We start from the raw sequence: 24,793 nt of genomic DNA on the forward strand, positions 1-24,793 counted from the left end.
ATATGTCTTTTGTCTGTGACTTATTTTATCCCAATATCCATTCCATACAGTCTTTGTTTACTTCCTGCCAGACGAATGTGTAACAATAAGAATTAATTGTTAATTGACTTACCTGGTCAAATAAAAACTTTGCACTTGCTGAAAACAAAGAAAGAAACACAGTCTAATTTATTAAATGCCTTATATTCACAATGTTGTTAGATTTACACTTTTCTTCTTTTGCCTACCATCTAAAGTGCTATTATCTGTGGAAAGTAGATCCCCACATGTGGAACAGCTGAAGTTTTGCTGAGCATGAATAAAAGTTCTCACCCAAAAAAATCCCCTTTCTAGTTGGCAGTGTGATTTCACCAGGTACACTGAACTTTGGAAGTATAATGTTGCGTTGGAACCGTATTAAATGTCAAACAAGACATACTCTTGGTTACACAGGTTGTATCCTACTGATATTGATTTGGCACCAAGGACAGCTAGGAGCCAAAACCCACCACGTCCTCGTCGTGGTGGCAATCATTATTTGTATTCCTATACATAGAGAACGTGTGTCCACAGAAACAGATTTGATTCTGAAGTACTTGTTCGACATAACGAAAATTAGTGACTATATTTTTTAAACGGGATAAAACGTGTTAATGTTTCACTATCGTTTGGTCACGTCATGTCTACGATGTTTCATCATCAATCTGAATCATGCATGACAAGTAGCCTAACCGGCTCATGCGGGACTTAAATGTCACGCCTTTCTTTTGCAGCTGCATGAGGCAACATTGCGCAATCCACGCATGCCACACTGACAATTCCGCGTGTCAGCACATTTGGGACGAAAGGGCGATTTGTAAAGCGCTAAGATAACTCTGCCAAACGTCCGGTGCCCCCAAACAAAACCTGTACTTTTTTAACTTTAATATTAAAAGATCACTCAATATTGCATTATCTTCTCTCCAAATTGATTGACACCTCACTGGGTCAGTATCTAACAAGTCAGAGTCAGGAAACGGTGTGGGAAATCCCATGCCAACTCATTACACAACGTCCCAAAGACCGCCCTTTACTAGCGCCGATGATTATTCATGCGAAGCCTGATTTTTTTCTACTCCCCTCCCCTAAAATTCGGCGCATCCGAATGGTTAGTTACCTGTCAACTATTGACAGCCTACTCCTATATGCACATAATCACCGCATATTTAAACACGATACCTCGCAAAAAGTTTACAATGGTCTGATGTATGACCAACATATTAATACTGAACGGATAGACTGATAAATTATTCAGTTAACAGAAACAGTACTAGTTATCCGGGGTTTTAAATTATATATGTTGAAACTCTTTTGAACTTCAAGCATGGACACCAAAGGTAAGACGATTAGAATACTCTTAAACTCTATATTTGTGATGGATTATTCAAACGCGTTAACATTGTCATGATCAGGCTGACGTAAGCCTGTTTGGTCCAACATGTGCTTCTGAGTTTACTGTCTAATTGAAGCAATGCCAGTAATCTTTACTGCTCAGGAACGTTTTATTTGTAGTTACCGTTTACTACTTGATTGTACTGATATTAGGCTAGTAGTTTATTAATAGAGACACTGTTGCATTTATACATGTTTTATGTTGTAACATGGCTGTTATTACTGATATATGACCAATTTTCTCTGGGTGTTCAATAAGGGAGAATGATCTGGTAGACTTCCAGAGCAAGACACATATTCAAAAAAGATCAGGGCAACTAACAAAGCCAGGCAAATCATTATGGTCAATTGTTATTGCAAATCACTATGACCTCATCTGTATGTCTAACTCTATAATTATTACATCCAATGGCAGCTGGTTAACTTACAAAGCAAGACAAATCATTATGGGCAATTTCTTACTGCAAATCACTATGACCTCACATGTATGTCTAACTCTATAATTATTACATCCAATGGCCAATCTGGTTTTCAAGTGACCAATGACTCGTTGGTCTGAAAAACAAGCGGCAGTATCTGTGATAGTTTTAAATTATATTAAAATCATTTTTTTTGTCTTGTGTAGGTATTGTATTGGCCAGCTCTCACTCTCTGAGTGCCCTGGTTGCAATATGTTGGCATAGAAAACATACCGTTTTAATGACATTCAGCAAATCTACTCAAAGACAACATTTTGCAATTTCATAGCATATTGAAATTCTAATCCTTTTGCAATAGATCAAGGATATAACAAGTTGCATTTTAACTATGAATTTTTTGCAATTCTATGGATTTACCAATGGGTGGCAAAATTCTTATGGTTTTCATTCCTAAAAATGTGTCCTTGACTTATGCTATGTTACTATGATGTCTTATTACAACCAATACATTTGTTGGGGCCTCTCGGCCCAGCATGCCTGGTCAGTATTATGAAATTGTTATTTTTAAGTTTTGTATTTTTAATAGTTAATCACATTTTGCAATAATACAAAAAAGCCCCTTAAATATTTGGCGTATGGTGTGATTTGTCTGATGTGAAAAAAATCTTAATTTAAATATTTGAAACTGGCAGGATAAGTCAAAGTATAAAAATATTGAAATTGCAAATGGTGTATTCTAGTACTTAATATTCAGAACCTTAACGATTTCTTTACTATTGGTGATCCAAAAACCTGGCATTCCATTAAGTAGCATTGTATAAAACCGCATATGGATATAAAAAGTCTACATACCCCTGTTAAAATGCCAGGTTTTTGTGATGTAAAAGAATGAGACAAAGATAAATCATGTCACAACTTTTTCCACTCTAAATGTGACCTATAATGTGAACAATTCAATTGAAAAAAAAAAGAAATCTTTGAGGGGGAAATATTAAAAAATAAAAACCTTACAATAACCTGGTTGCATAAGTGTGCACACCCTCTAATGTGGCTGTGTTCAGAATTAACCAATCACATTCAAACTCATGTAAATAGAAGTCATTACACACCTGCCATCATTTAATGTGACTCTGATTAATCACAAATGAAGTTCAGCTGTTCTAGTAGGATTTTCCTGACATTTTCTTAGTTGCATCTCAGAGCAAAAGCCATGGTCCACAGAGAGCTTCCAAAGCATCAGAGGGATATTGAAATATATCAGTCAGGAGAAGGGTACAAAATAATTTCCAAAGTATTAGATATACCATGGAACACAGTGAAGACAGTCATCATTAAGTGGAGAAAATATGGCACAACAGAGACGTTACCAAGAACTGGACTTCCCTCCAAAATTGATGAAAAGACGAGAAGAAATCTCGGTAGGGTGGCAAGACGTAAGCCTTTTCTTACAGAGAAAAACATCCAATCCTGGCTGAAGTCCCCCAATAGCACGTGGGGAAATGTGTTATGGTTTGATGAAACCAAGGTTAAACTTTATGGCCATAATTCCAAAAGTTATGTTTGGCACAAAAACAACACTGCACATCACCCAAAGAACAGGAGGCCTTAGTCAGGGTGGAGGGAATTATGAACAGTTCCAAATACCAGGCACAAAACATTCAGGTGTCCGTTAGAAAGCTGAAGATGAAGAGGAAGTTTACCTTTCAGCATGACAACGACCCAAAGCACACATCCAAATCCACAAAATCATGGCTTCACCAGAAGAAGATTAACGTTTTGGAATGGCCCAGCCAAAGCCCAGATCTGAATCCAATTGAACATCTGTGAGGTGATCTTAAGAGGGCTGTGCACAGGAGATGTCCTCGCAATCTGACAGATTTGGAGCGCTTTTGCAAAAAGATCAAAAGTCATTCAGTGAGTTGGGTGTTTTTATATATTATTTTTACCCCTCAAAGATTTCAGTTTGTTTTTCAATTGAATCGTTCACGTTATAGGTCACATTAAAGATGGAAAATGTTCTGACATGATTTATCTTAGTCTCAATCTTTTATATCACAAGAACCTGGCATTTTAACAGGGGTGTGTTGACTTTTTATATCCACTGTATATACAGTATATATATATATATATATATATATATATATACAGTATCCAATAATAGAACAGTGTAGATGACTAAGACACGGACTGGGCGCATAAAACACAGAAATGCTACTCAACCTTTTGTCGGTTTTGGCCAGCAGATTTCTTTAGATCTTCCCCTGTTGTGTTATTTCGAATTTGAGTAGAAAGGAGTTCAATGACAGAGTTCTGGAAGGAGCACAGCCGCCAGGCCACCGTGGAGGAAATGATGTTAGACTCCCACGCCAAGGAGCTGACCCAGCATGAGCTGCCCGAGATCCTCTCCCTGCTGCCCAGTCTACATGACCAGAGGATCCTGGAGCTGGGCGCCGGCATCGGGTCAGCTGGCCAATTTTAAATGTATCGATAAAACCAATTATCAATAACCATTAACAACAAAACATCAACGTTTCATGATCTCTGTAGAGCCAGGACTTGTATTATTAACTGACCATGTTACCAGGGAAAAATGCTTACATAGCTGCGGTTGGAACAGTCCAGTGGGCTATAACTAGGGTATTTATACTGTACAGTATGATGTGTCGCTGACCTATCTGACCTTTTGTGTTGGTTTCTTCTTTTGTGGTCTTCCAGAAGGTTTACCAGCCATCTGTTGGCCCAGGCCAGTCACGTGACAGCGGTGGACTTCATGGAGAGCTTTGTGAAGAAAAATCAGCAGGAAAATGGCCACCATAGCAATGCAGCCTTCATCCAGGCTGATGTCACCAAGCTGGACTTTCCCAAAAACAGGTCTACTGTTTCATTAGTATATTATACTTACCTACCGGACATTTTTGATATTCCAGTTTTATCAAACCGGTCAGCTGTTTCGTATAGAAAAAAATCTTATATTTCACTATTTATTAAAATTATGTTGTATTTTTATATGATATTGTAAAACAGGTCCACTGTTTCATGTAGTATGAATATACTAAATAATAATTGTCATATAACATGAAAACCATGTTGCATTGTGTAATAATATTTGTAACCTTTTTTGAAAAGGAAAAAAAAGGTGCAGTGTTCTATTAATTCTTTCTGGAGCTCTATACCAAAAAACCATTAAGAGACCACTGCACCTTTTTCTTTCCTTTTCAAAAAAGGTTAAAAATATATAATCAATATATAATATTAATGTATTATAAAATAGTTCTGCTGTTTGTATAATGCATGCTATATATAATATAGGTTGGTATTTAAGATAACAGATCCACAAATGTTTATGGTCTTGTTTAAATAAAGCCTCTGATTTTGGATTGAGGTGTAGTGGGACCTGAACTAAGTCTATGGTTTAGTTCGAATGAGTGATGACCTTTGTCTTTACCCTGAGTCATTCAGTGAGTTGGTAGTATAGCACTATTTCAACATAAGGTCAGGCACAGATTTATTTTGGGAGAACAAACTCAATTACGCAATTCTTCAATTGTATTGGATTACACTAATACGGTGTAACAGTTTAGACTCAGCTAAAATTGAACAATTATTTCCTATGTAGTGGGTCACTGACTGTCTTGGGTATTGTGCATGATCTAATCAATATCAAATCAAATGTTATTTGTCACATCTTTTATTAACAACAGGTGTACACCAAAAGTGAAATGCTTTCAGGGGCTTGTTTTGCAGAATGCAGATAATAAAAAATTTAAGATAGAAAAAAGTAACAATCGAGAGTACAATATAAACACATACACTTTGGGAATGTGGAAATCAATTTAGAATGTATGTATATCATGATGTCTGTGTCAGGCTTTACATTTTTTGCTAATATGAATCACACCATCAGTTATGACATCATATTCTCCAACTGGCTGATGATGTACCTAAGCGATGAAGAACTGAGGTCACTAACAGAGAGGATGCTGGGATGGCTCCGTCCTGGAGGATACTTGTTCTTCAGAGAGTCCTGCAACCACCAATCAGGTATGAGCTAGCCTACCCTGACAATGGCCCTAAGCAGCTAGCAAGATAGCCCAAACAGATTTGAGACCATGCTAGTTAACAGTTTAAATGTCACTTGAATAATTTGTCACACTTGACAGGAATTGCTATTCAAGCTAAGAGGTTATGCGGTTGGATAAGTGGAGGTAGTATAGCAACATGTTTACTCTGCCATGCAGCTATCCTGTTACAGAAAAATTGGGAATTGTTTTAACTCAACAATGCCACTTTTACAACCAGTGACCAGAAATGGTGGAATGCTTTAAATGCTGTTGGTATGAAGCTGTAAAATAATGCTATGTTATTTAAAAAAAAACATGCTGTCAAATAAAATTATAACTGTGCCTTTCTTTGTTTCTGCTCCTTCAATACTCCTTTATTTTTCTCTTTCTCTCTCTCTAATATGTCCCTTCTTCCTCCCACTCTTCCTCTTTTTCACCCTGGCGTTTTCTCTGTCCCTCTCTGTGTAGGCGACTCTAAAAGGGACTTTAACCCAACGCACTACAGGTCATCGGCACAGTACAGTCATCTGATTACAACTACACTGTGGAAGGGGCCTGAGGGGGAGGACGGTCAGGTGTTTGGCTTTGACATTGTTCTTAATAAAACCGTGCAGACTTACATCAAGGTAGGTGGCTTTATTACACAGTTTTTGCTCAATCATTATAATACACTCACCTAAAGGATTATTAGGAACACCTGTTCAATTTCTCATGAATGCAATTATCTAATCAACCAATCACATGGCAGTTGTTTCAATGCATTTAGGGGTGTGGTGCTGGTCAAGACAATCTACTGAACTCCAAACTGAATGTCAGAATGGGAAAGAAAGGTGATTTAAGCAATTTTGAGCGTGGCATGGTTGTTGGTGCCAGACGGGCTGGTCTGAGTATTTCACAATCTGCTCAGTTACTGGGATTTTCACACACAACCATTTCTAGGGTTTACAAAGAATGGTGTGAAAAGGGAAAAACATCCAGTATGCGGCAGTCCTGTGGGCGAACATGCCTTGTTGATGCTAGAGGTCAGAGGAGAATGAGCCGACTGATTCAAGCTGATTGAAGAGCAACTTTTTTCCTGAAATAACCACTCGTTACAACCGGGGTATGCAGCAAAGCATTTGTGAAGCCACAACAGGCACAACCTTGAGGCGGATGGGCTACAACAGCAGAAGACCCCACCGGGTACCACTCATCTCCACTACAAATAGGAAAAAGTTACCATTGTTACCACTGTGCAGGCTGGTGGTAGTGGTGGTGTAATGGTGTGGGGGATGTTTTCTGGGCACACTTTAGGCCCCTTAGTGCCAATTGGGCATTGTTTAAATGCCACGGCCTACCTGAGAATTGTTTCTGACCATGTCCATCCCTTTATGACCACCATGTACCCACCCTCTGATGGCTACTTCCAGCAGGATAAAGCACCATGTCACAAAGCTCGAATCATTTCAAATTGGTTTCTTGAACATGACAATGAGTTCACTGTACTGAAATGGCCCCCACAGTCACCAGATCTCAACCTAATAAAGCATCTTTGGGATGTGGTGGAACGGGAGCTTCATGCCCTGGATGTGCATCCCACAAATCTCCATCAACTGCAAGATGCTATCCTATCAATATGGGCCAACATTTCTAAAGAATGCTTTTAGCACCTTGTTGAATCAATGCCACGTAGAATTAAGGCAGTTCTAAAGGCGAAAGGGGGTCAAACACAGTATTAGTATGGTGTTCCTAATAATCCTTTAGGTGAGTGTATGTGTCAATTTTAATGGGCTATTTCAGGCTACCCGGCTGATGTCTAAAATGTCATGATACTACCATTTCAGAATACCATATTACTGTTTCAGATTATGCTAACATACTTTAATCCTTACTAGTGTGAAGAGCCTGCTGGTGCCTCTTAATATACAGAAGGGTGATTAAATGAAGGGTAAACCTGAATAATGGACAGGCTCTGTTATGCTGTGGGGTCATTTTCCTGGCATGGTGTGGGGCCGCTTGTCTCCTTAGGGCTTTTGTAACACTACGCTACATTTTCTGAGACAAATCGCAGATGATTCAAGATGCTACATTATTTTGTTGTGTAAACTTGATATTGATAGCTAGGGATGGCACTTTCCAAGCTAGCGTGCGCCACATTTTATTTTTGACACAGTTTTGCCAGTTTCTGTTTAATGCGCATGCATATTGCTTGACTTTCCCGTGATTGATGTGTACAGTCCTGCCTGGTATTATCCGGCTTCATGAAGGCAGTGAAACTATTTGCTACCAAAATTCAGTTCCAATCTTCATTGCAACTTGACTGCCCTTGTTGTGTTTTACAAGATTCCTTCCTTTAGAGAATTGTAGTTGTACACACCTCTCAGCTGGTCTGCTGTTAAACAACATTGTTTATTGGGGAGAAAGCGGTTAATTTACTAAAAAGCCTTATTTGGCTTGTTCTGGCTGGTTTTACTAATTGACAGACTCACCTGACATGTAGTAGCAAAATTAGATTGAAGGAAACCTTACCATGACTGATTTCCACGTAAACATCCAGCGATAAATAAGAGAAGTGACACAGTTAAGCTGACACTGAAATACAGTGGTGGAGAACAGTTGCAGTGTAAGAAGAGCAAATTTTCTTCTTTGTTACAAGTGCAAGACCTTCCTTTCAGTCACATGGAAGAGCAGTGAATAAATGTGGACAGGCCCGTTCCATAATGATCTCACCTCAGAAGATGCCCGCTTCAAGATTGATTTGTGCCCGTGTTAGCTTTGAAAGGCGTGATTTAATTTAATTTAATAACCTTCTCTTACTTTACCTTCTTGTATTAACCCCCCCTTCTCTCCAAGATGAAGAACAACCAGAACCAGGTGTGTTGGCTACTACAGAAGGTTAGCCGTAACGCTACCTGTCAGGGTGGCTTCAGTACCTTCCAGCAGTTCCTGGATAACCAGCAGTACACACGCAACGGCATCCTGCGTTATGAGAAGATGTTCGGGGCAGGATACGTAAGCACTGGAGGCCCCAGCACCACAAAGGTGAACAGGCACACATGCATCCACTCACATAAACAGACAAGACCTAAAGCATCATTTCTTTTCCTTCTTCCTATGGACAGGTGGGCATAGGAGCTGTAACAAAGTTAAATATAAATGTCTGAAATGTTATTGGTGGCAACATACTCTAAAGGTTGTGCGGTTACTTTTTAGTCACGCCAAGAGAAAGAGCTTGAGTATTTTGCTCTTTCGGCCTTCTCTATTTAAAACGAGTTGGGTATTACACACAATGGCCCTCATTTATCAATAGTGCGTACACCAAATTTCCAGCATACACCTGGCGTACACCCAAAACCACGGTGACTTTGAGATTTATCAATATGGACGTTGGCGTACGGCACTGTCAAATCCTACGCCAGCTCAGGAGGTGGTGTACGCATGTTTTGAGTTAGTGCGAAAATGCGCAGAAAAAAAATCCTAACGCACTGACAAACTAAAAGATATGATATATTATGACCCACAGTAAAAAAAACAACAACATAATAATTACAAACTTCAGTGTTTATTTTTGTGCAACATGGACTTCAATGTTTAATTTGTGTGACTTTACCAAAGCATTTGATTTATATGTATTCCTTCAGATACGAGACTGTGCGCTTTACATGACGTTTCAGGGTTAGGCCCGGCAGTTGCGCACGGACTGGGTTCAGTAATAAAAGTCTTTTAATGACCAAAATATAATTCAGACTGACAAAATAATAAAAATCACATTCTACTTCTTTTAAATAATAATAATAATAGAAATAATAATAATAACGACATTCTTCTTCTAAATAACAATAAACGTCATTAATAATAAATATAATAAAATAATAAGACGAATATTACAAATTTTCATGCAATTATTAATGTTAATGAATGGTACTCCACATCATATCATCATCTTTTATTCCTCTTTTTAAACTGCCAAATAAAACTATTTTATTTCTTTCTACATCCCTGGTGATCGTCTCAATCTCCACGTGAGAGAAGTTTCTCTTTTTTGCCGTCTTCCGTGTGTCCATGGCGTAAAATGAGGGCGTGGGGGAAGCGGAGACTTGAATATATAGGGGCGTGTTATTCTAATGACGATCGTTTTCAGCCGCGGCATTTATCAAGGGCAGGTATTGCGTACACCTGGATTTTAAAGGTACGCACAGCTTCATAAATCAGGCGGTGAGAGGAGTGTAAGCAAAATCTTACGCCAACATATACGCCCGTTTCTCCGCAAGAATGATAAATGAGGGCCAATGTGCGTGTGAGTTTGATCTTGTGTGCCGCTTCACTTTCTCTCTTTTTTAACTTTGCGGTTCAAGGAGTTTGTGGACATGCTAAACTTGAAGCCGGGGATGAAGGTTCTGGATATTGGGTGTGGCATCGGCGGGGGAAACTTCTACATGGCAAAGGTGAGTCCCGGTCAAAGCTGCACAAAGGAATTTTCTGGAACCTCCTCTAGTCCACTTTCATGTTCAATAGACAAACAATTGGATATGGTTTGGTCAAATATTTGAATTATGATAATAGGGGAGGGGGATGATGATTATGATGTCTCGCAGACCTTCGGTGTGGAGGTCCTGGGCTTGGATCTGTCAGCCAACATGGTGGAAATAGCCGTGGAAAGAGCCGTGAAGGAGAAGCTGCCATCAGTGAGTTTGATTCATCATCCGTCATTGGGTCATCTACTGTGGCTTACATCTGGATGATGTCAGATGAGTTTGCCACATCCTCACAGTTGATTGCTTGTGTTGCACATACCAGGCCTAAAATGGAAAAGGCTTTTAGACAGGGTGGGTAACCTAATTTGGCAATCCTCTTAAAAAGTCAGCTATCTCATTACTTTGACACCATAATCGTCCACAAAAGCGTAATCTTAATGTCCGTTGTTATTTTTATTCACTGCTCTGTAACCGTAGAGGTTAGATGCTTCCTTCTTCTTCCACGTTAATATGGATAGAAGTCTACAATACATAAACCAATCCAAAGCGAAGTCTATCCATGTCACCCCCTCCCCAAAAGAAAGAGAAAGAGCGAGCAATTACCATGCTCCCAATAAAGTAATTATGCACTTGGATTGCATTGAAGACGCATTCAGTGGCTACAAGCAATTGTTTTGAGAAAAAAGAAATGGCCAAATGGCGAAAAAAGTGGAATAAATGACTATGGAGAGCGAGGACAGTGAAAATGGGTCTGAACATTCAGACGATGAAAAGTATTAGGATGGAATCGACCCATTTGTAAAATACGGTAAGTGTAGCCTAAATGCCATTTTATGATAATGTTTATTATTATTTTGCATTGTTTTAGTGGAATTACTAGGCCTATATGATAACTTGATATAACGGTGCGGTAGCCAGTGGTCAAATGTGTGCCTAGGCTGTATTGTTTAGAGTGTCACCTGTGGATATAACCATCCAAAGGAAGCCTGGACACATCCCTGCTCTAATCTCCACCACTTCCACACATGTAGGGAATTCGAAAGGAAATAAAGGCACCCCCTATTCAAGACACCCCATACAATTATATATTTTTTAATGACTGAGTTAAAAAAAGAAGGGACTGCCATCTAGTGGTGGCTTATGGAAGTACAATATGGACAAACTAAGTTCAGTGGGCATTTTTAATGATTATCAGAATTTGTCAGAAAAAAATGTATAGTCTAGATTAGCCAGATTGACCCTATTGATTGGGCTGTAACATCTGTGTCACTTCCTTGGAAACAAGATCCACTGTATTGATGACGGTAAGGGTTAGCAAGTAAATATTAGTACTATCAGCTACATAAGCAGGTAACATTAGCTTGCATTAGCTCCCAATATAGCTACCAATACAACCACATACTACCACTTATTGGCTGGATACAAATTAGTTAATTAGTACAGAGCTTATCTGGAGATAAGGCTACTTTTTGTACTGCACAAGGATTTCCTGCTTTTGCAGTTTTCTTGACAGTGATAAGTGTGATAGTTTGTGTGTCATCGAAGTGTTATTCATATTAATAAAGGTAAAGCACACAACTGTGGCATCAGCTGAACTGTCTGAAGATGCAATAACACTAAAAAAGATTTTCCTATAGTTATAGTTTTCCTATAATAATTGGCTGTTATTAGGATTTATATTGGTGGGTGATAAAGATGATACTTAACTAACATATCGTGTTAAACAATATTAAGATTTGCTGTCAATTTACAGGCAGTTTTTGTTCAAATGGTCTATTTTATCTCATTCACTGTTTCTGTAGTCACTGAAGTCTTTACATTCTATATAGCTTAAGTTTGTAATTCAAACCAAAAATAATTTCACTATTTGTCATTATTTGGTAAGCAGGACACCAGGCACAGAGTACAAGGACATTGAAAGTTTTAATAGCTAAACTGAAGAAACAAGAAAAAGTCAGGACCACAAGCAGGCAAACCACACAAGATGGCAAGCAAGAGACACACAATAACTCAACAAAAGGCTGACAGAACTGGGGAAATAAATAGAGTGCTAACAAGGGCTAACGACAAACAGGTGAAAACAATCAGAACAAAAAGGACAGGCTACGTTCAAGAACAAAGGCAAAGTTTAGACAGCACAAAACAGATCCTCACGCTATTTATGCAGTAGCTCTTCCAAAAATAGTCAAATGAACTCATAGAATGGCCTTTGGTACTGAAAAAAAACGTTCTACAATTATCGTGGCCAAAATATTTTATCGTGATATCTATAGAAAATGTCAAAATGAATAATAATGCTATCTATCAAATTCACCTTTGACTTAGTTTATTGTGAATGTTGTCTCTTTTTTGGCAAACTTATAACACTCAAAATATGAGTGTAGGGAGGTGTAGAGTATGTAAACATAAGTTAAAAGCATACACAAACAACAATTACACTTAATGGATATTGAAAAAGCAACCAGATGAACTGACAAAAGATCCACAAGGCCTAACACCAGGAGGACAAATACAACGTCATTTTCGCCTAGTGATGAGGCTACAACGATGACTTGTGATTTCAATGCCAGTATGTAGGGCCAGACACATAGTTTAAGCACATGCATTGTCCATAAATGAACAAGCTATAGAACAACTGAGAGGAGGTTTTTGAAAAATACAATGTCCTTTTCTAATGTGAATAGGCTACAAAAACGGCACATATCTTTGCAGGTCTGTCCTGGGTGTTCTGATGTGGTAAATGGGTTCATTCAAAAGCCAGTGTATAGGTTCAAACTCGTAGTTTAAGCATTTGTCTATAGGATACATGAAAACGCTATGGAAAAACCTATAGGAGTTTGGGGAAGAATACAACGTCATTTTCTCCTATTGAATACGATATAATTATATGTGCATTATTAACATGATATCAATATTTAGTGTTATTAATATCACGGTTATTGTCAGTACCGATATATTGTGTCACCCCTACCTCACACACATATTTTTGGGAATGTAACGTTTGTGGGTATGGGATAATTATTCAAAATCAAGACACTGCATGAACCTTGTTATGGCAGGTTTTTTATCAATCAGAAGTAGCAGTTAAGAGTGGAATAGATACTTCCTGTTCCTGCAGGTCCACTTTGAGGTGGCTGACGCCACCAAGAGAGACTTCCAGCAGGGTTCGTTTGATGTTGTCTACAGCCGAGACACCATCCTGCACATTGATGACAAACTGGCACTGTTCAAGCGCTTCCACGTAAGTGGCACACCTGCACACGCATCGACTAACTAGGCTGACACACACTGTTTTTCTAACCTTCTTTGTGTCTGCCCGTCAAATACGGGCTGGTTCTGTTCCTGCCTGCAGTCGTGGCTTAAACCCGGTGGTCAGGTGCTGATTAGTGACTACTGCTGTGGGGAAAAGCCTTGGACTCCTCAGTTCCAGGAGTACGTCAAACAGAGAGGCTACATTCTGTACACGCCACCACAATACGGCAAGGTATACGTAAGCCTGACATTACAGTGTAATTGTGTTATAATCCAGGACCATGCTAACATAATGAGCTTTGTCTGCCTGCCTGTCTGTCTGTAGTTCCTGGAACAGGCAGGTTTCTCTGATGTACGTGCTGAGGACAGGACCGCTCAATTCATGCAGGTGATCGAGATGGAGCTGGCCAGAGCAGTGCCCATTAAAGATGAATTCATCAAGGTAAACTTTGGCACTCTCAATTCAATTCAAAGAGCTCCTTTGGCACTGGAAACCTTTTAACAAGTGTTAAATAATGAGACTATAACAAAATATTCTAAAACTCTAGGTAAACATTACACATTACACAAAAAAAATTAAAAAAGGATAAAGGTATTCATGAATTTATTATTGGCAATGGGCAGTGTTGTAACAATAAGCAAATAATTACAAATAAGAATGACAAGGGAACAATTTACATTGAACTCTGTGCGGTTACACTTCATGTGGATAAATGCTCTACATATATTGTTACACTTCTCTCTTGTTCTGTCATTCACCAGGGCAGGTACAATGTATATATAGTGGGGAGAACAAGTATTTGATATACTGCCGATTTTGTAGGTTTTCCTACTTACAAAGCATGTAGAGGTTTGTCATTTTTATCATAGGTACACTTCAACTGTGAGAGACGGAATGTAAAACAAAAATCCAGAAAATCACATTGTATGATTTTTAAATAATTAATTTGCATTTCATTGCATGACATAAGTATTTGATCACCTACCAACCAGTAAGAATTCCGGGTCTTACAGACCTGTTAGTTATTCTTTAAGAAGCCCTCCTGTTCTCCAGTCATTACCTGTATTAACTGTATTAACCTGTTTGAACTCGTTACCTGTATAAAAGACACCTGTCCACACACTCAATCAAACAGACTCCAACCTCTCCACAATGGCCAAGACCAGAGCGCTGTGTAAGGACATCAGGGATAAAATTGTAGACCTGCACAAGGCTGGGATGGGCTACAGGACAATAGGCAAGCAGCTTGGTGAGAAGGCAACAACTGTTGGGGCAATTATTAGAAAATCTAAGAAGTTCAAGATGACGGTCAATCTCCCTCAGTCTGGGGTTCCATGCAAGATCTCACCTTGTGGGGCATCAATGATCATGAGGAAGGTGAGGGATCAGCCTAGAACTACACGGCAGGACTTGGTCAATGATCTGAAAAGTCTCAAAGAAAACCATTAGTAACACACTATGCCGTCATGGATTAAAATCCTGCAGCGCACGCAAGGTCCCCCTGCTCAAGCCAGCGCATGTCCAGGCACGTCTGAAGTTTGCCAATGACCATCTGGATGATCCAGAGGAAGAATGGGAGAAGGGCATGTGGTCTGATGAGACAAAAATATATATTTTTGGTCTAAACTCCACTCGCCGTGTTTGGAGGAAGAAGAAGGATGAGTACAATCCCAAGAACACCATCCCAACTGTGAAACATGGAGGCGGAAACATCATTCTTTGGGGATGCTTTTCTGCAAAGGGGACAGGACGACTGCACCGTATTGAGGGGAGGATGGATGGGGCCATGTATTTTGAGATCTTGGCCAACAACCTCCTTCCCTCAGTAAGAGCATTGAAGATGGGTTGTGGCTGGGTCTTCCAACGAACCCGAAACACACAGCCAGGGCAACTAAGGAGTGTCTCCGTAAGAAGCATCTCAAGGTCCTGGAGTGGCCTAGCCAGTCTCCAGACCTGAACCTAATAGAAAATCTTTGAAGGGAGCTGAAAGTCTGTATTGCCCAGCGACAGCCCCGAAACCTGAAGGATCTGGAGAAGGTCTGTATGGAAGATTCCTGCTGCAGTGTGTGCAAACCTGTTCAAGAACTACAGGAAACTTATGATCTCTGTAATTGCAAACAAACGTTTCTGTACCAAATATTAAGTTCTGATTTTCTGATGTATCAAATAATTATGTCATGCAATAACATGCAAATTAATTATATCATACAATCATACAATGTGATTTTCGGGATTTTTGTTTTAGATTCCCTCACTCACAGTTGAAGAGTACCTATGATAAAAATGACAGACTTCTACAGTACATGCTTTGTAAGTGGGAAAACCTGCAAAATCGGCGGTGTATCAAATACTTAAAAATTTAAATAAAATAAGAATCTGTTGTTATTAAATACGTTTTAAAATGTGACTTTTTTAGCAGCTGCTTTCCTATTAGTCACCGACACCACTCAATTAGCCATGTCAGCAAACAGTTTGTAATACTCAAGCCCAGTGGCATCTTTAGGCCTGGGCGTCCGGGGCTATAGCCTGGGATCTTTTATGAATAGCCCCGGATCTCAAATTGACCAAAAATTATAATAATAAAAAATTGTCCCCTGATCTATTCATCTACAATTCTGATTGTGCATTATGACAATGTAGATGTGTAGGCTGCTAGCCTGTACATCAAAATTTTCTGCGTGTACATTCAAAACCCTGTACTTTCTGTCCCGGACGGAGCGGGTGGTGTGCTAAACCCTAAATGTATTGTTATCCTAGCGACGCCTCTGCTCAAGCCTGCTTTGGCAAGCCAAATACCGATCCGTCTAGCCAGGTGATCCACACCCTTTAGGAGGACCCAATGATTTTCTTAGTCATTCTCACTCATATATCATAATAATATGGCAGTCAAGTTGTTGGACATTCTTTACAGTGACAACATGGCTCTACACTACATAGCAAAATGGGTAAAAATGCTAAAACTGCTAAATGAAAAGACTGGCATGAAATTGCAATGAATAGCATGTCCCTTGTCAAACTGTGTAGAATTGTAGTTAAACCAACTAACTGACTGTGTCATGGGTCATAGGAGTTCTCAGAGGAAGACTACCTGGCCATAATCAATGGCTGGAGTGAAAAACTCCAGCGCTGCACTACTGGGGACCAACGCTGGGGTCTATTCCATGCATCAAGGAACTGAGGGAGATGAAACGAGGAGTGAGAGAAACCCTCTCGAGGAGATTACCAATCTGAGACTACACACCTTGTAGCACTTATTAACAGATGGTTAAGTATTCTATTTCAATGAAGAAATGTTCAGTGTCCCGGGACCAGTCTGTCTTAAATATGTATATTTATTGGTATCTTAAATTTGAGATGTTCTAATGGATTGCATATTTGTAATATATTAATTGTATTAACATAATTGTATAAATAACTGATATATGAACTTATCCACTTACATTTGATGTGATGTGTGTAAAGTTGAATATTGTAACTGAATAAAAATGTGCATCATTACCCAGACTGTATTGTGAGTGTACTATGGTTTGATATGATTTACAAATAAATATTTAAATTCTCAAATTAGAATTTCTGTTCCTTCTTTCTGTCTGTCATTCAGTCCATCTCATTGTTTTGCCTAGATGTCAACACTTTTCTACTGTTAGAAACACACTTAGGCTTTCAGCTGTTAGGCTGCAGCAATCAGTGTATGGTATTCCCATCAGTCACCAAGGGAATGCTTGCCTTGAAGGGTAGCAAAAGAGTAGCATTTAAGACACACCCCATGGCCCACTTCTTCTATCACTGCACCTTCCTGTCTGCTCCTGTTCCATTCTATTCAACATCACAATAGGCTGGTTAATGACCAGGTGGGCTGTCCTGAACCCATCACATGTTTCTCAATAGGGCGGTTAATGGCTGTATGTTCAGTCTTCAGGGTAGGTTCATTCATGGAACTTTTAGGCCAATCTTCTTTATAGAGACATTCTCACCTCCCTCTACCCAATCTCCTTACTTCTGGTGTCACCTTATGTCTCATTGGTCAGTTAAAGCCCAGGGCCAATCGATCTTTTCAAATCGTTTAAACACCCCCACCCATCTTCTCGACCAATACCCGGCCCCACCCGTACCTCTATTATATAAATCGATTGAATTTGGAGAATTTCACTTGGGAGAAAATCTGATTCAAAGAGTATTCAGTTGGTAAAGAGAATAACTTGTTTCTTGATTTAATAGGTCATTGACTTGGTATTTTTTTTATATTGGAAGTTGTGAGACACACAGGAATATCTCTTATAGAAACTACTCTTAAAAGCTAATGTACAATTGTAGAGTAGAAGTCAACCCACTTTTTAACCTTTGAACTTGTGTGTTTCATGCTTTACAGGCCATTCAAGAGGAGTTGGAATTCACTAGTTCCTTGAGAAAAAAAATGGCCTCTGGCTTCTTCCAAGAAGAAGACTTCCTCTGTCCCATCTGCTATGATATCTTCAAGGATCCTGTGGTCCTCCCCTGCAGCCACAGTGCCTGTAAGACCTGCATAGAGGACTACTGGAGATATAAAGACCACCAGGAGTGTCCAGTCTGCAGGAAGAGATCATCCATGTCTCTACCAACAGTCAGCCTTACTCTGAAGAGGCTGTGTGAGGTGTTTCTGCAGGTTGGAACCTGCACCCTATTTCCGATTTAATTAACCCCTTTTTACTAGGGTTCATTACACCTCGAAATATTGGCTGTAAATGTATTCATGGATGTTCAAATAAATCCAATAACTTATAGGAGAGGAGCTCCAGACACACTGGGTCAGAGAAGCTTTGTGGTCGACACAAACAGAAAGTCAAGTTCTTCTGCCTGGCGGATGAACAGCCGGTCTGTTTGCTGTGTCGCGACTCAAGGAGACATAAAGGACACACGTTCTGTCTAATAGATGAAGTTGTCCAGGATCGGAAGGTAGGGGGATACATAGATGTATGGTTCAAATACTGGATGGCACTAGTCCCAAAGTGTCTGTCAATCTCCTGTAACAGACATGAACCTGAAGTTGCTGGTGTGCATATTTATTTAGGTAATATTAAAATTTAAAAGTTTGCCCCTATTGACTCGATCTCTGTATGTTCGAAGTTGTCTGGATTTGATGTAATATTGCTGAGTGTATCTTTAAAATATTAAATTCTGAAGGAATAATGTTTGAAGAAATATTGAAGCGATATTGAAATGTTGTTTTTTATTTCAGGAAAGTTTAAAGGCTGAACTGGAGACCTTAAAGGAGAAGCTGGAACTTTACACTGAAGCCAAACTAGCCTGTAGACAAACTGAAAAATACATCCTGGTAATTATAGTAAATAATCCTTGGGAAGCAGTATTACTTGTGACTACATCTGTTCATTTGGAGGTACATTAAAATGTACCTCCATGAAGCATATTAAATGTGCAACATATTGTGGCCATTTCTTTCAGAACAAATGCCTGGAATATACAATAATTCTAGAGAGTTCATTTAACAGAAGTTTTGTCATTTTGTAAGCTTTTTCATGAACATAATATATATATATATATATATATATATATATATATACATACATTGTCCAACCTACAATACTGTGCAAAAGTCTTAGGCACCTGAATGTGAAACTAAATCCATTTATTTGGGCAGTGTTTATTTGTAAAAAAAACAACAACAACAACCTTGTGTTATCTAGACTAAAAGCATAGACATAAATACAAAGATGTTTACACAAGGAACAAATTGTTAGTAAGCTCTCTGTGTATAGGAGTGATAATTGCATAGTACCTAAAATGTGTTCCCTATTTTGAAGGTTAATTACATTCAAATTTAATGAAATATAACAAAGATGCCATTGACATTCGAAATAATAATAAAAAAAATGAGACTGTTTAGTATTATTAATAATAACGTGAAATCCCATGCCTGAAACAAGACACTAAGGAATTTTTTTTATTCTACATGTACTGTGCCGTCTTGAATAGGTTGGATGATAACCTGGTTTGAACTGTATTTTTCTTTGCTCCCAGACTCAAGCTGCGGAGACACACCAGGAAATGAAGAAACAGTTTCATTTTCTTTATACATTTCTACTTATGGAAGAGAAGGCTCGGATAAATGGTCTAATAGAGGAAGAGAAAGAGAAGACTAGGGTGGTAAAGGAAAAAATAGACAAAATTAATAATGTTATTTCAAGTCTTTTGACGGAGATCCGAGCTGTAGAGGAGCATCTTGATGGTGACCACGTTACCATGCTGCAGAGATACCATGCCGTTCCACACAAGACCAGGTATTCAGCTGTCTCTGTCACATGTCTTTTCTCTGGTTCTGAACTCACAACACAACAGCCTTCATTCCTACTCCTATGTTCTTCCAGAACCCAGTGTATGGTGCCAGATCCCCAGCTGGATTCAGGATCACTGCTAGATGTAGCTAAACACCTGGGAAACCTGCAGGTCAAAGTCTGGGAGAAGCTAAAGGGACATATGAAATACTGTGAGTTGACTCTGTTAAATGGATAAAGCACATACGAATGGGTCAATGTCTGTGTGCCACATGGCAGTCTATTTCCTGTAAGTCCACACTACACTATTTCCAAAAAGTTTATCCAGCTGTCCCAGGAAGAGAACCCATGGTTCCGGGAAATAAAATGATTCTTCAAAGGGTTTTCCAGTGAGGACTGACAATGAACTTATTAGGATCTAGATAGCACCTTTTTTTTCTAAGAATGTATTTTCTAATCACTTTGGGATGATGTCTGTTCATATCAGTTGTGGCACAGTTGATACAACACATACTGTACATATAACCCACTGTCTGTGTAACTGTATTCAGATCCAGTGATTCTAGACCCCAACACTGCTCACAGAGATGTCCTGGTTGACCCTGACATGGCCACGTTCAGAATCAGAAACTCCTGGGAGAGACAAGAGATGATGGCTCCTGACAATCCAGAGAGGTTCAACCTCTATGAAGGGGTTCTGGGCTCTGAGGGCTTTGATTCAGGCACGCACAGCTGGGACGTGGAGGTCAGGGAACCATCTTTTGGGGAGGACTGGACTGGCTGTGAATGGGCCCTGGGAGTGGTGGGGGAGTCTTCATTGAGGAAGGGAGTGATCAAGACCGGAGGCTGGCGCTTGGACCACCAAGAGGGTGCATACAGTGTTCGGTCCGTGCCTGAGCCGCCCATCCCCATCGTTATTAATTCGAGACAGAGACTCCGAAGGATCAGGGTGACACTGGACTGGGACGGAGGGCAGCTGACCTTCTCCGATCCGGATAACAATGAGCGCCTCCACACGTTCACACACACTTTCTCAGAGAAAGTCTTTCCGTATCTGAGCAATGGGTCTGACCTCTATAGCTTGAGGATCTTACCAGGGAATATCCAGGAACAGGTGTGTGGGCAGAAAATTAGTCTTATACCATCTGACCAGTGATCTAAATGTCCAGAACCTGCGTGGTGAAAAACAATATACAGTCGGGAGAACAAGTATTTGATACACTGCCGATTTTGCAGGTTTTTCCACTTACAAAGCATGTAGAAGTCTGTAATTTTTATCATAGGTACTCTTCAACTGTGAGTGACGGAATCTAAAACTAAAATCCAGAAAATCACATTGTATGATTTTTAAATAAGTATATGGGTTACCTTGGAATTCTGGGTTACATGAGACAATAGGTTTGGGTAACGTGTTAAAATTGGGTTATTTCAGATGGCATCTGCGAGATACTGACCATTTCTGAGGGGACATAATGTTAAAGTGGATGCCACTTCCTTAAATCACCTGTGTTTATAAGGTCTTGATAACATCTGTGTTTTGCCCCTTCTATCTGACTACACACCAAAATGGTGCATAAAACTTTCTGGCCTCTTTCTGAACTGAATATTATTATCAACCACTAGGTGATAGTACAACATAAGGAGATTGTATTACATTGCTTTTCTTTTTGTGATATTACTGTACTTCTTCGATTATGTTTAGTTTATAGTAGTCATCCTGCAATATGAAATACTGTATCGTATTTGCCACTTGCTGACAGTAAATTAAAGAGTAAATCTACAATACATACTGTAATTCCACACATTCTTATGATACGCTATGCATGGTTAAGTGATGCAAACATGTGACGACAATATGCTGTATGTTGTGAAGTCTTTCAGCATTTGATAGTCATGTTAGCAAGCATCGTGAAATGTATTGAAAAGATATTGACTAATTGCTCTCTGAGGACCTCAAAGACATCCTATGAACTTTAATTTATGCCCCTGAAATTAACGTGGAATCACTTTTGTTTATAGATGTATTTTCAATGTTGAACCAATGTCAAAATGTTTACTTGGTAGGCTTTCATCAAACAAGTTTCATGATTTTAGTTTTTAGGGAAGATTTACTCCAATAAAAAATTAAGCCAGTTTGATGGCAATGCCCATTCAAGGAAGTGTTAGAAATTAGCAGTGCACAGTTTCTAAGCATTTTGTGTTGACTATTATCTTAGCATTCTTCTTGGAAGCAAGCACAATGATTATATAACTGAGTTGTGCCGGTGCATGGAGAACTCAGCTTACCACAGACTTGTAGCGTCGGCTTGGTTGTACTAGCTAGCTACAGGCATTAGTTGGCTTGGTAATATGTATTATTTACATTTTAGGAATTTAGTCACTTATTATTGTCACGTTACTATTGTCACATTTGGTGTTACATATTATTATCTAGCAAATATTTTGAACATTGTGTAGTGCCTGTACACATTTTTTTTTTCTATTAGAGCCTTGTTGGCTAGTAGGTTGGAGCTGCTAGCTTTGCTGTTAATTTTACTAGCTAGCTATGCATTTTGGAATCAAAAGTGAGAAACAATTTGAGTTGTGCCTGTGAACGGTCTGTCCATACAGGTAACAGATTTAGAGTTAATTTTTGAGTTTCCCAGTCCAGGAACAACTAAGCCAGATCCCCTCTGTGACTGAGTGGTTGTGACTAAGTGGTTGGTTCATCCAAGTGTCCTCAAAGTCAAAGTGTTTAAATGTGTAGTGTGTGTAAATGACAACCAGCTTTATGACTCCATTGATAGATACTTAAACATTCTACTTTTAAATGCATGCTATGTAATACAAGTGAAACTATATCCTATTTAGAAGGCAGTTTTACTCGTTTTAAGAAATTGCAGTTTATCTGCATCTGAGTTGTGATTGAAATGTGTGGCCTGGTTCTCGTCAGATCCAGGAATAAGTCAAACAGAGAGCAAATGTTCTCAGCATCTCACCACAGAATTAAAAGGTATGTCTAATCACAACCATTAAATGTAATACCTGACCTGACTTTTACCACACTTGCTGTAACATATTAAAATAAGCCCAAGTAACCTCTTATAAAAGTATTCCCAACTCCCATAGCATCCCTGTCTGCTTTCAAGTCCCCTGTTCCCCTATAAAGAGCTGCCTACCAAGACAACGGATACCATATGGGACACACACCATAGCACACTTCTCTTATCACCCCTCCTTTCTGTCTGCTCCTGTTCCATTCTACTCAACAGCGCAGTTAATGACCAGGGGCCCGTTCTTTGTACGTCGCTTATTACATCCGAGATCAAATGACACATCCAATGATATCATCGTGCTAATCATGATCCGGCTAATTGGGTTCTTCGAACACACCTGTTGTGTATGATTAGTATCGCTGGATGGAGTTATCTGAGATAATTGCGCGTTCATGTGTTGGCTTAAAAGGGGATATGTATCGACAGTAGAAACATTGATCAGCAACGCTGCTATTGGCTGTTCAGCATGGCCAAAGAACGTGCCCAATTTTTCTCCCAAGCAGAACAAGAGCTTTTAATGGAAGGTTATGCCGAATTTGAGTCGTTAATTAAAACGACAGGGAACACCTCAAAGTCTGCAAAAGCCAGGAGAGAGGGCTGGCAAAAAGGAGCAGACAAATTAAATGCGTAAGTGCTGTCCATAGTAGATGTTTCTATCATTTTCTACAGTATGTATTTTGGCATTTTAATAATTTAATATTTACTTTCTTTAATGTCAGAGCCACCACTGGACCCACTAGAACATGGGAACAAGTAAAAGTGAAATACAAAAATATTCTACAAAATGGTAGCCTTTAATTCATACTGTCTTTATTTTAAAAAGCCAATTTTTTCCCTTCTTTTTAAAAGCCACTGTTAAATAATGTGTTTGTCTGTTTATAACAGCCAGCAAGAAAAAGGCTGAAAAAAAAAACAGGTGGTGGTCCTGCACCACCACAATATACCCCAGCAGAGGAACTGGCCCTTGGATTGAATGAAAACCGAACCATTGTGGAGGGCATCCCTGGGGGCAGCTCTTCCTCAGACCCAAAGACAGGGACCAGTAGCAGCAACACCTTCATTACTGGTAGGCTAAATGAGCTTTCAATTCTAAGTACACTGTAAAATTATTTGTTGCTGCATTAAATGAAGTATAATCCAAATGGCTGGTACAGTCATTTCAATTCTTTGTGAAAGTGAAAACTTCTAAACTTTTAGTTACAGTTTTTTTCAATTGCTTACACACAAAATTAAAAATTTGGCTCATTGTGTCAAAACTCAACACACAAGATTTCTTGACACAGCACTTGGAGATCAACATCTAACTGCCAATGCAAAATAACATTCTGCAATCAAAACGTAACAATCTAACTTGAAAAGGCCCTCTTCGGATCGATAGGAAACACACATGCACATGCAATATAAACAGTCAAAGCAAACACAACACACAGGTCAACTGTACTCAAGACACTGCCTACATTTGTAGTCTGTATGTCTGCCCCATCAGCACAGCAGTAAGAGAAAAAAAACTTAACTTACCAATTGCATAACTTTGCTGTGGTCGAACAGTTGTAACAGTCACACTGCTGCTGTCTGTGTTGTTGTGACTGAAATAGCGCGCGAGAGCGGTAGCACATGCACAAAACGGTTTTGTGATATTATAATGATAAAATAAATAAATATATATATATATTTTTTTTTTTTTTTGAGAGAGAGAGAGAGAGAGAGAGAGAGAGAGAGAGGAGCGCCTGTGTGTCTGTGTAACATATGCACATTGATTGCACATCTGCGCACGCATGTACTTTCTCTCTCGCGTGCCGGTCACCACAACACACACAGCAAGCAGGCAAAGCACAGTAGCACACGGCACGCAAACTAAATATAGACTTTTTAGTTTTACGAACCTGACCCGA

The 24,793-nt window shown here is 39.2% G+C and overlaps 2 protein-coding genes across 3 annotated transcripts; both read left to right on the top strand.

The window, feature by feature from the left end:
* Positions 1-1,166: 1,166 nt before the first annotated feature.
* Positions 1,167-17,113, top strand: pmt (phosphoethanolamine methyltransferase). 2 transcript variants are annotated; one of them, XM_013133413.3, is made up of 12 exons: positions 1,167-1,355; positions 4,115-4,289; positions 4,545-4,700; positions 5,734-5,870; positions 6,359-6,516; positions 8,723-8,911; positions 10,225-10,314; positions 10,465-10,554; positions 13,463-13,585; positions 13,697-13,828; positions 13,922-14,038; positions 16,665-17,113. In XM_013133413.3, the coding sequence occupies exons 1-12, from the start codon at positions 1,343-1,345 to the stop codon at positions 16,773-16,775; spliced, it is 1,491 nt and encodes a 496-aa protein (XP_012988867.2). In that variant the 5' UTR covers positions 1,167-1,342; the 3' UTR covers positions 16,776-17,113. The 2 variants fall into 2 exon arrangements, with proteins under 2 accessions (XP_012988867.2, XP_010864863.2); XM_010866561.4 differs by having other exon boundaries at positions 4,118-4,289.
* Positions 17,114-18,011: 898 nt separating this feature from the next.
* Positions 18,012-21,064, top strand: LOC105007575 (tripartite motif-containing protein 35). Its single transcript, XM_010866563.3, has 6 exons — positions 18,012-18,239; positions 18,359-18,529; positions 18,813-18,908; positions 19,613-19,872; positions 19,960-20,078; positions 20,418-21,064. Exons 1-6 carry the CDS (start codon positions 18,012-18,014, stop codon positions 21,020-21,022), a joined length of 1,479 nt encoding a protein of 492 aa, XP_010864865.1. The 3' UTR covers positions 21,023-21,064.
* The last annotated feature ends 3,729 nt before the right edge of the window (positions 21,065-24,793 follow it).

This window comes from Esox lucius, chromosome 4, assembly GCF_011004845.1.
Source record: "Esox lucius isolate fEsoLuc1 chromosome 4, fEsoLuc1.pri, whole genome shotgun sequence".
Lineage (NCBI taxonomy): Eukaryota > Metazoa > Chordata > Actinopteri > Esociformes > Esocidae > Esox > Esox lucius.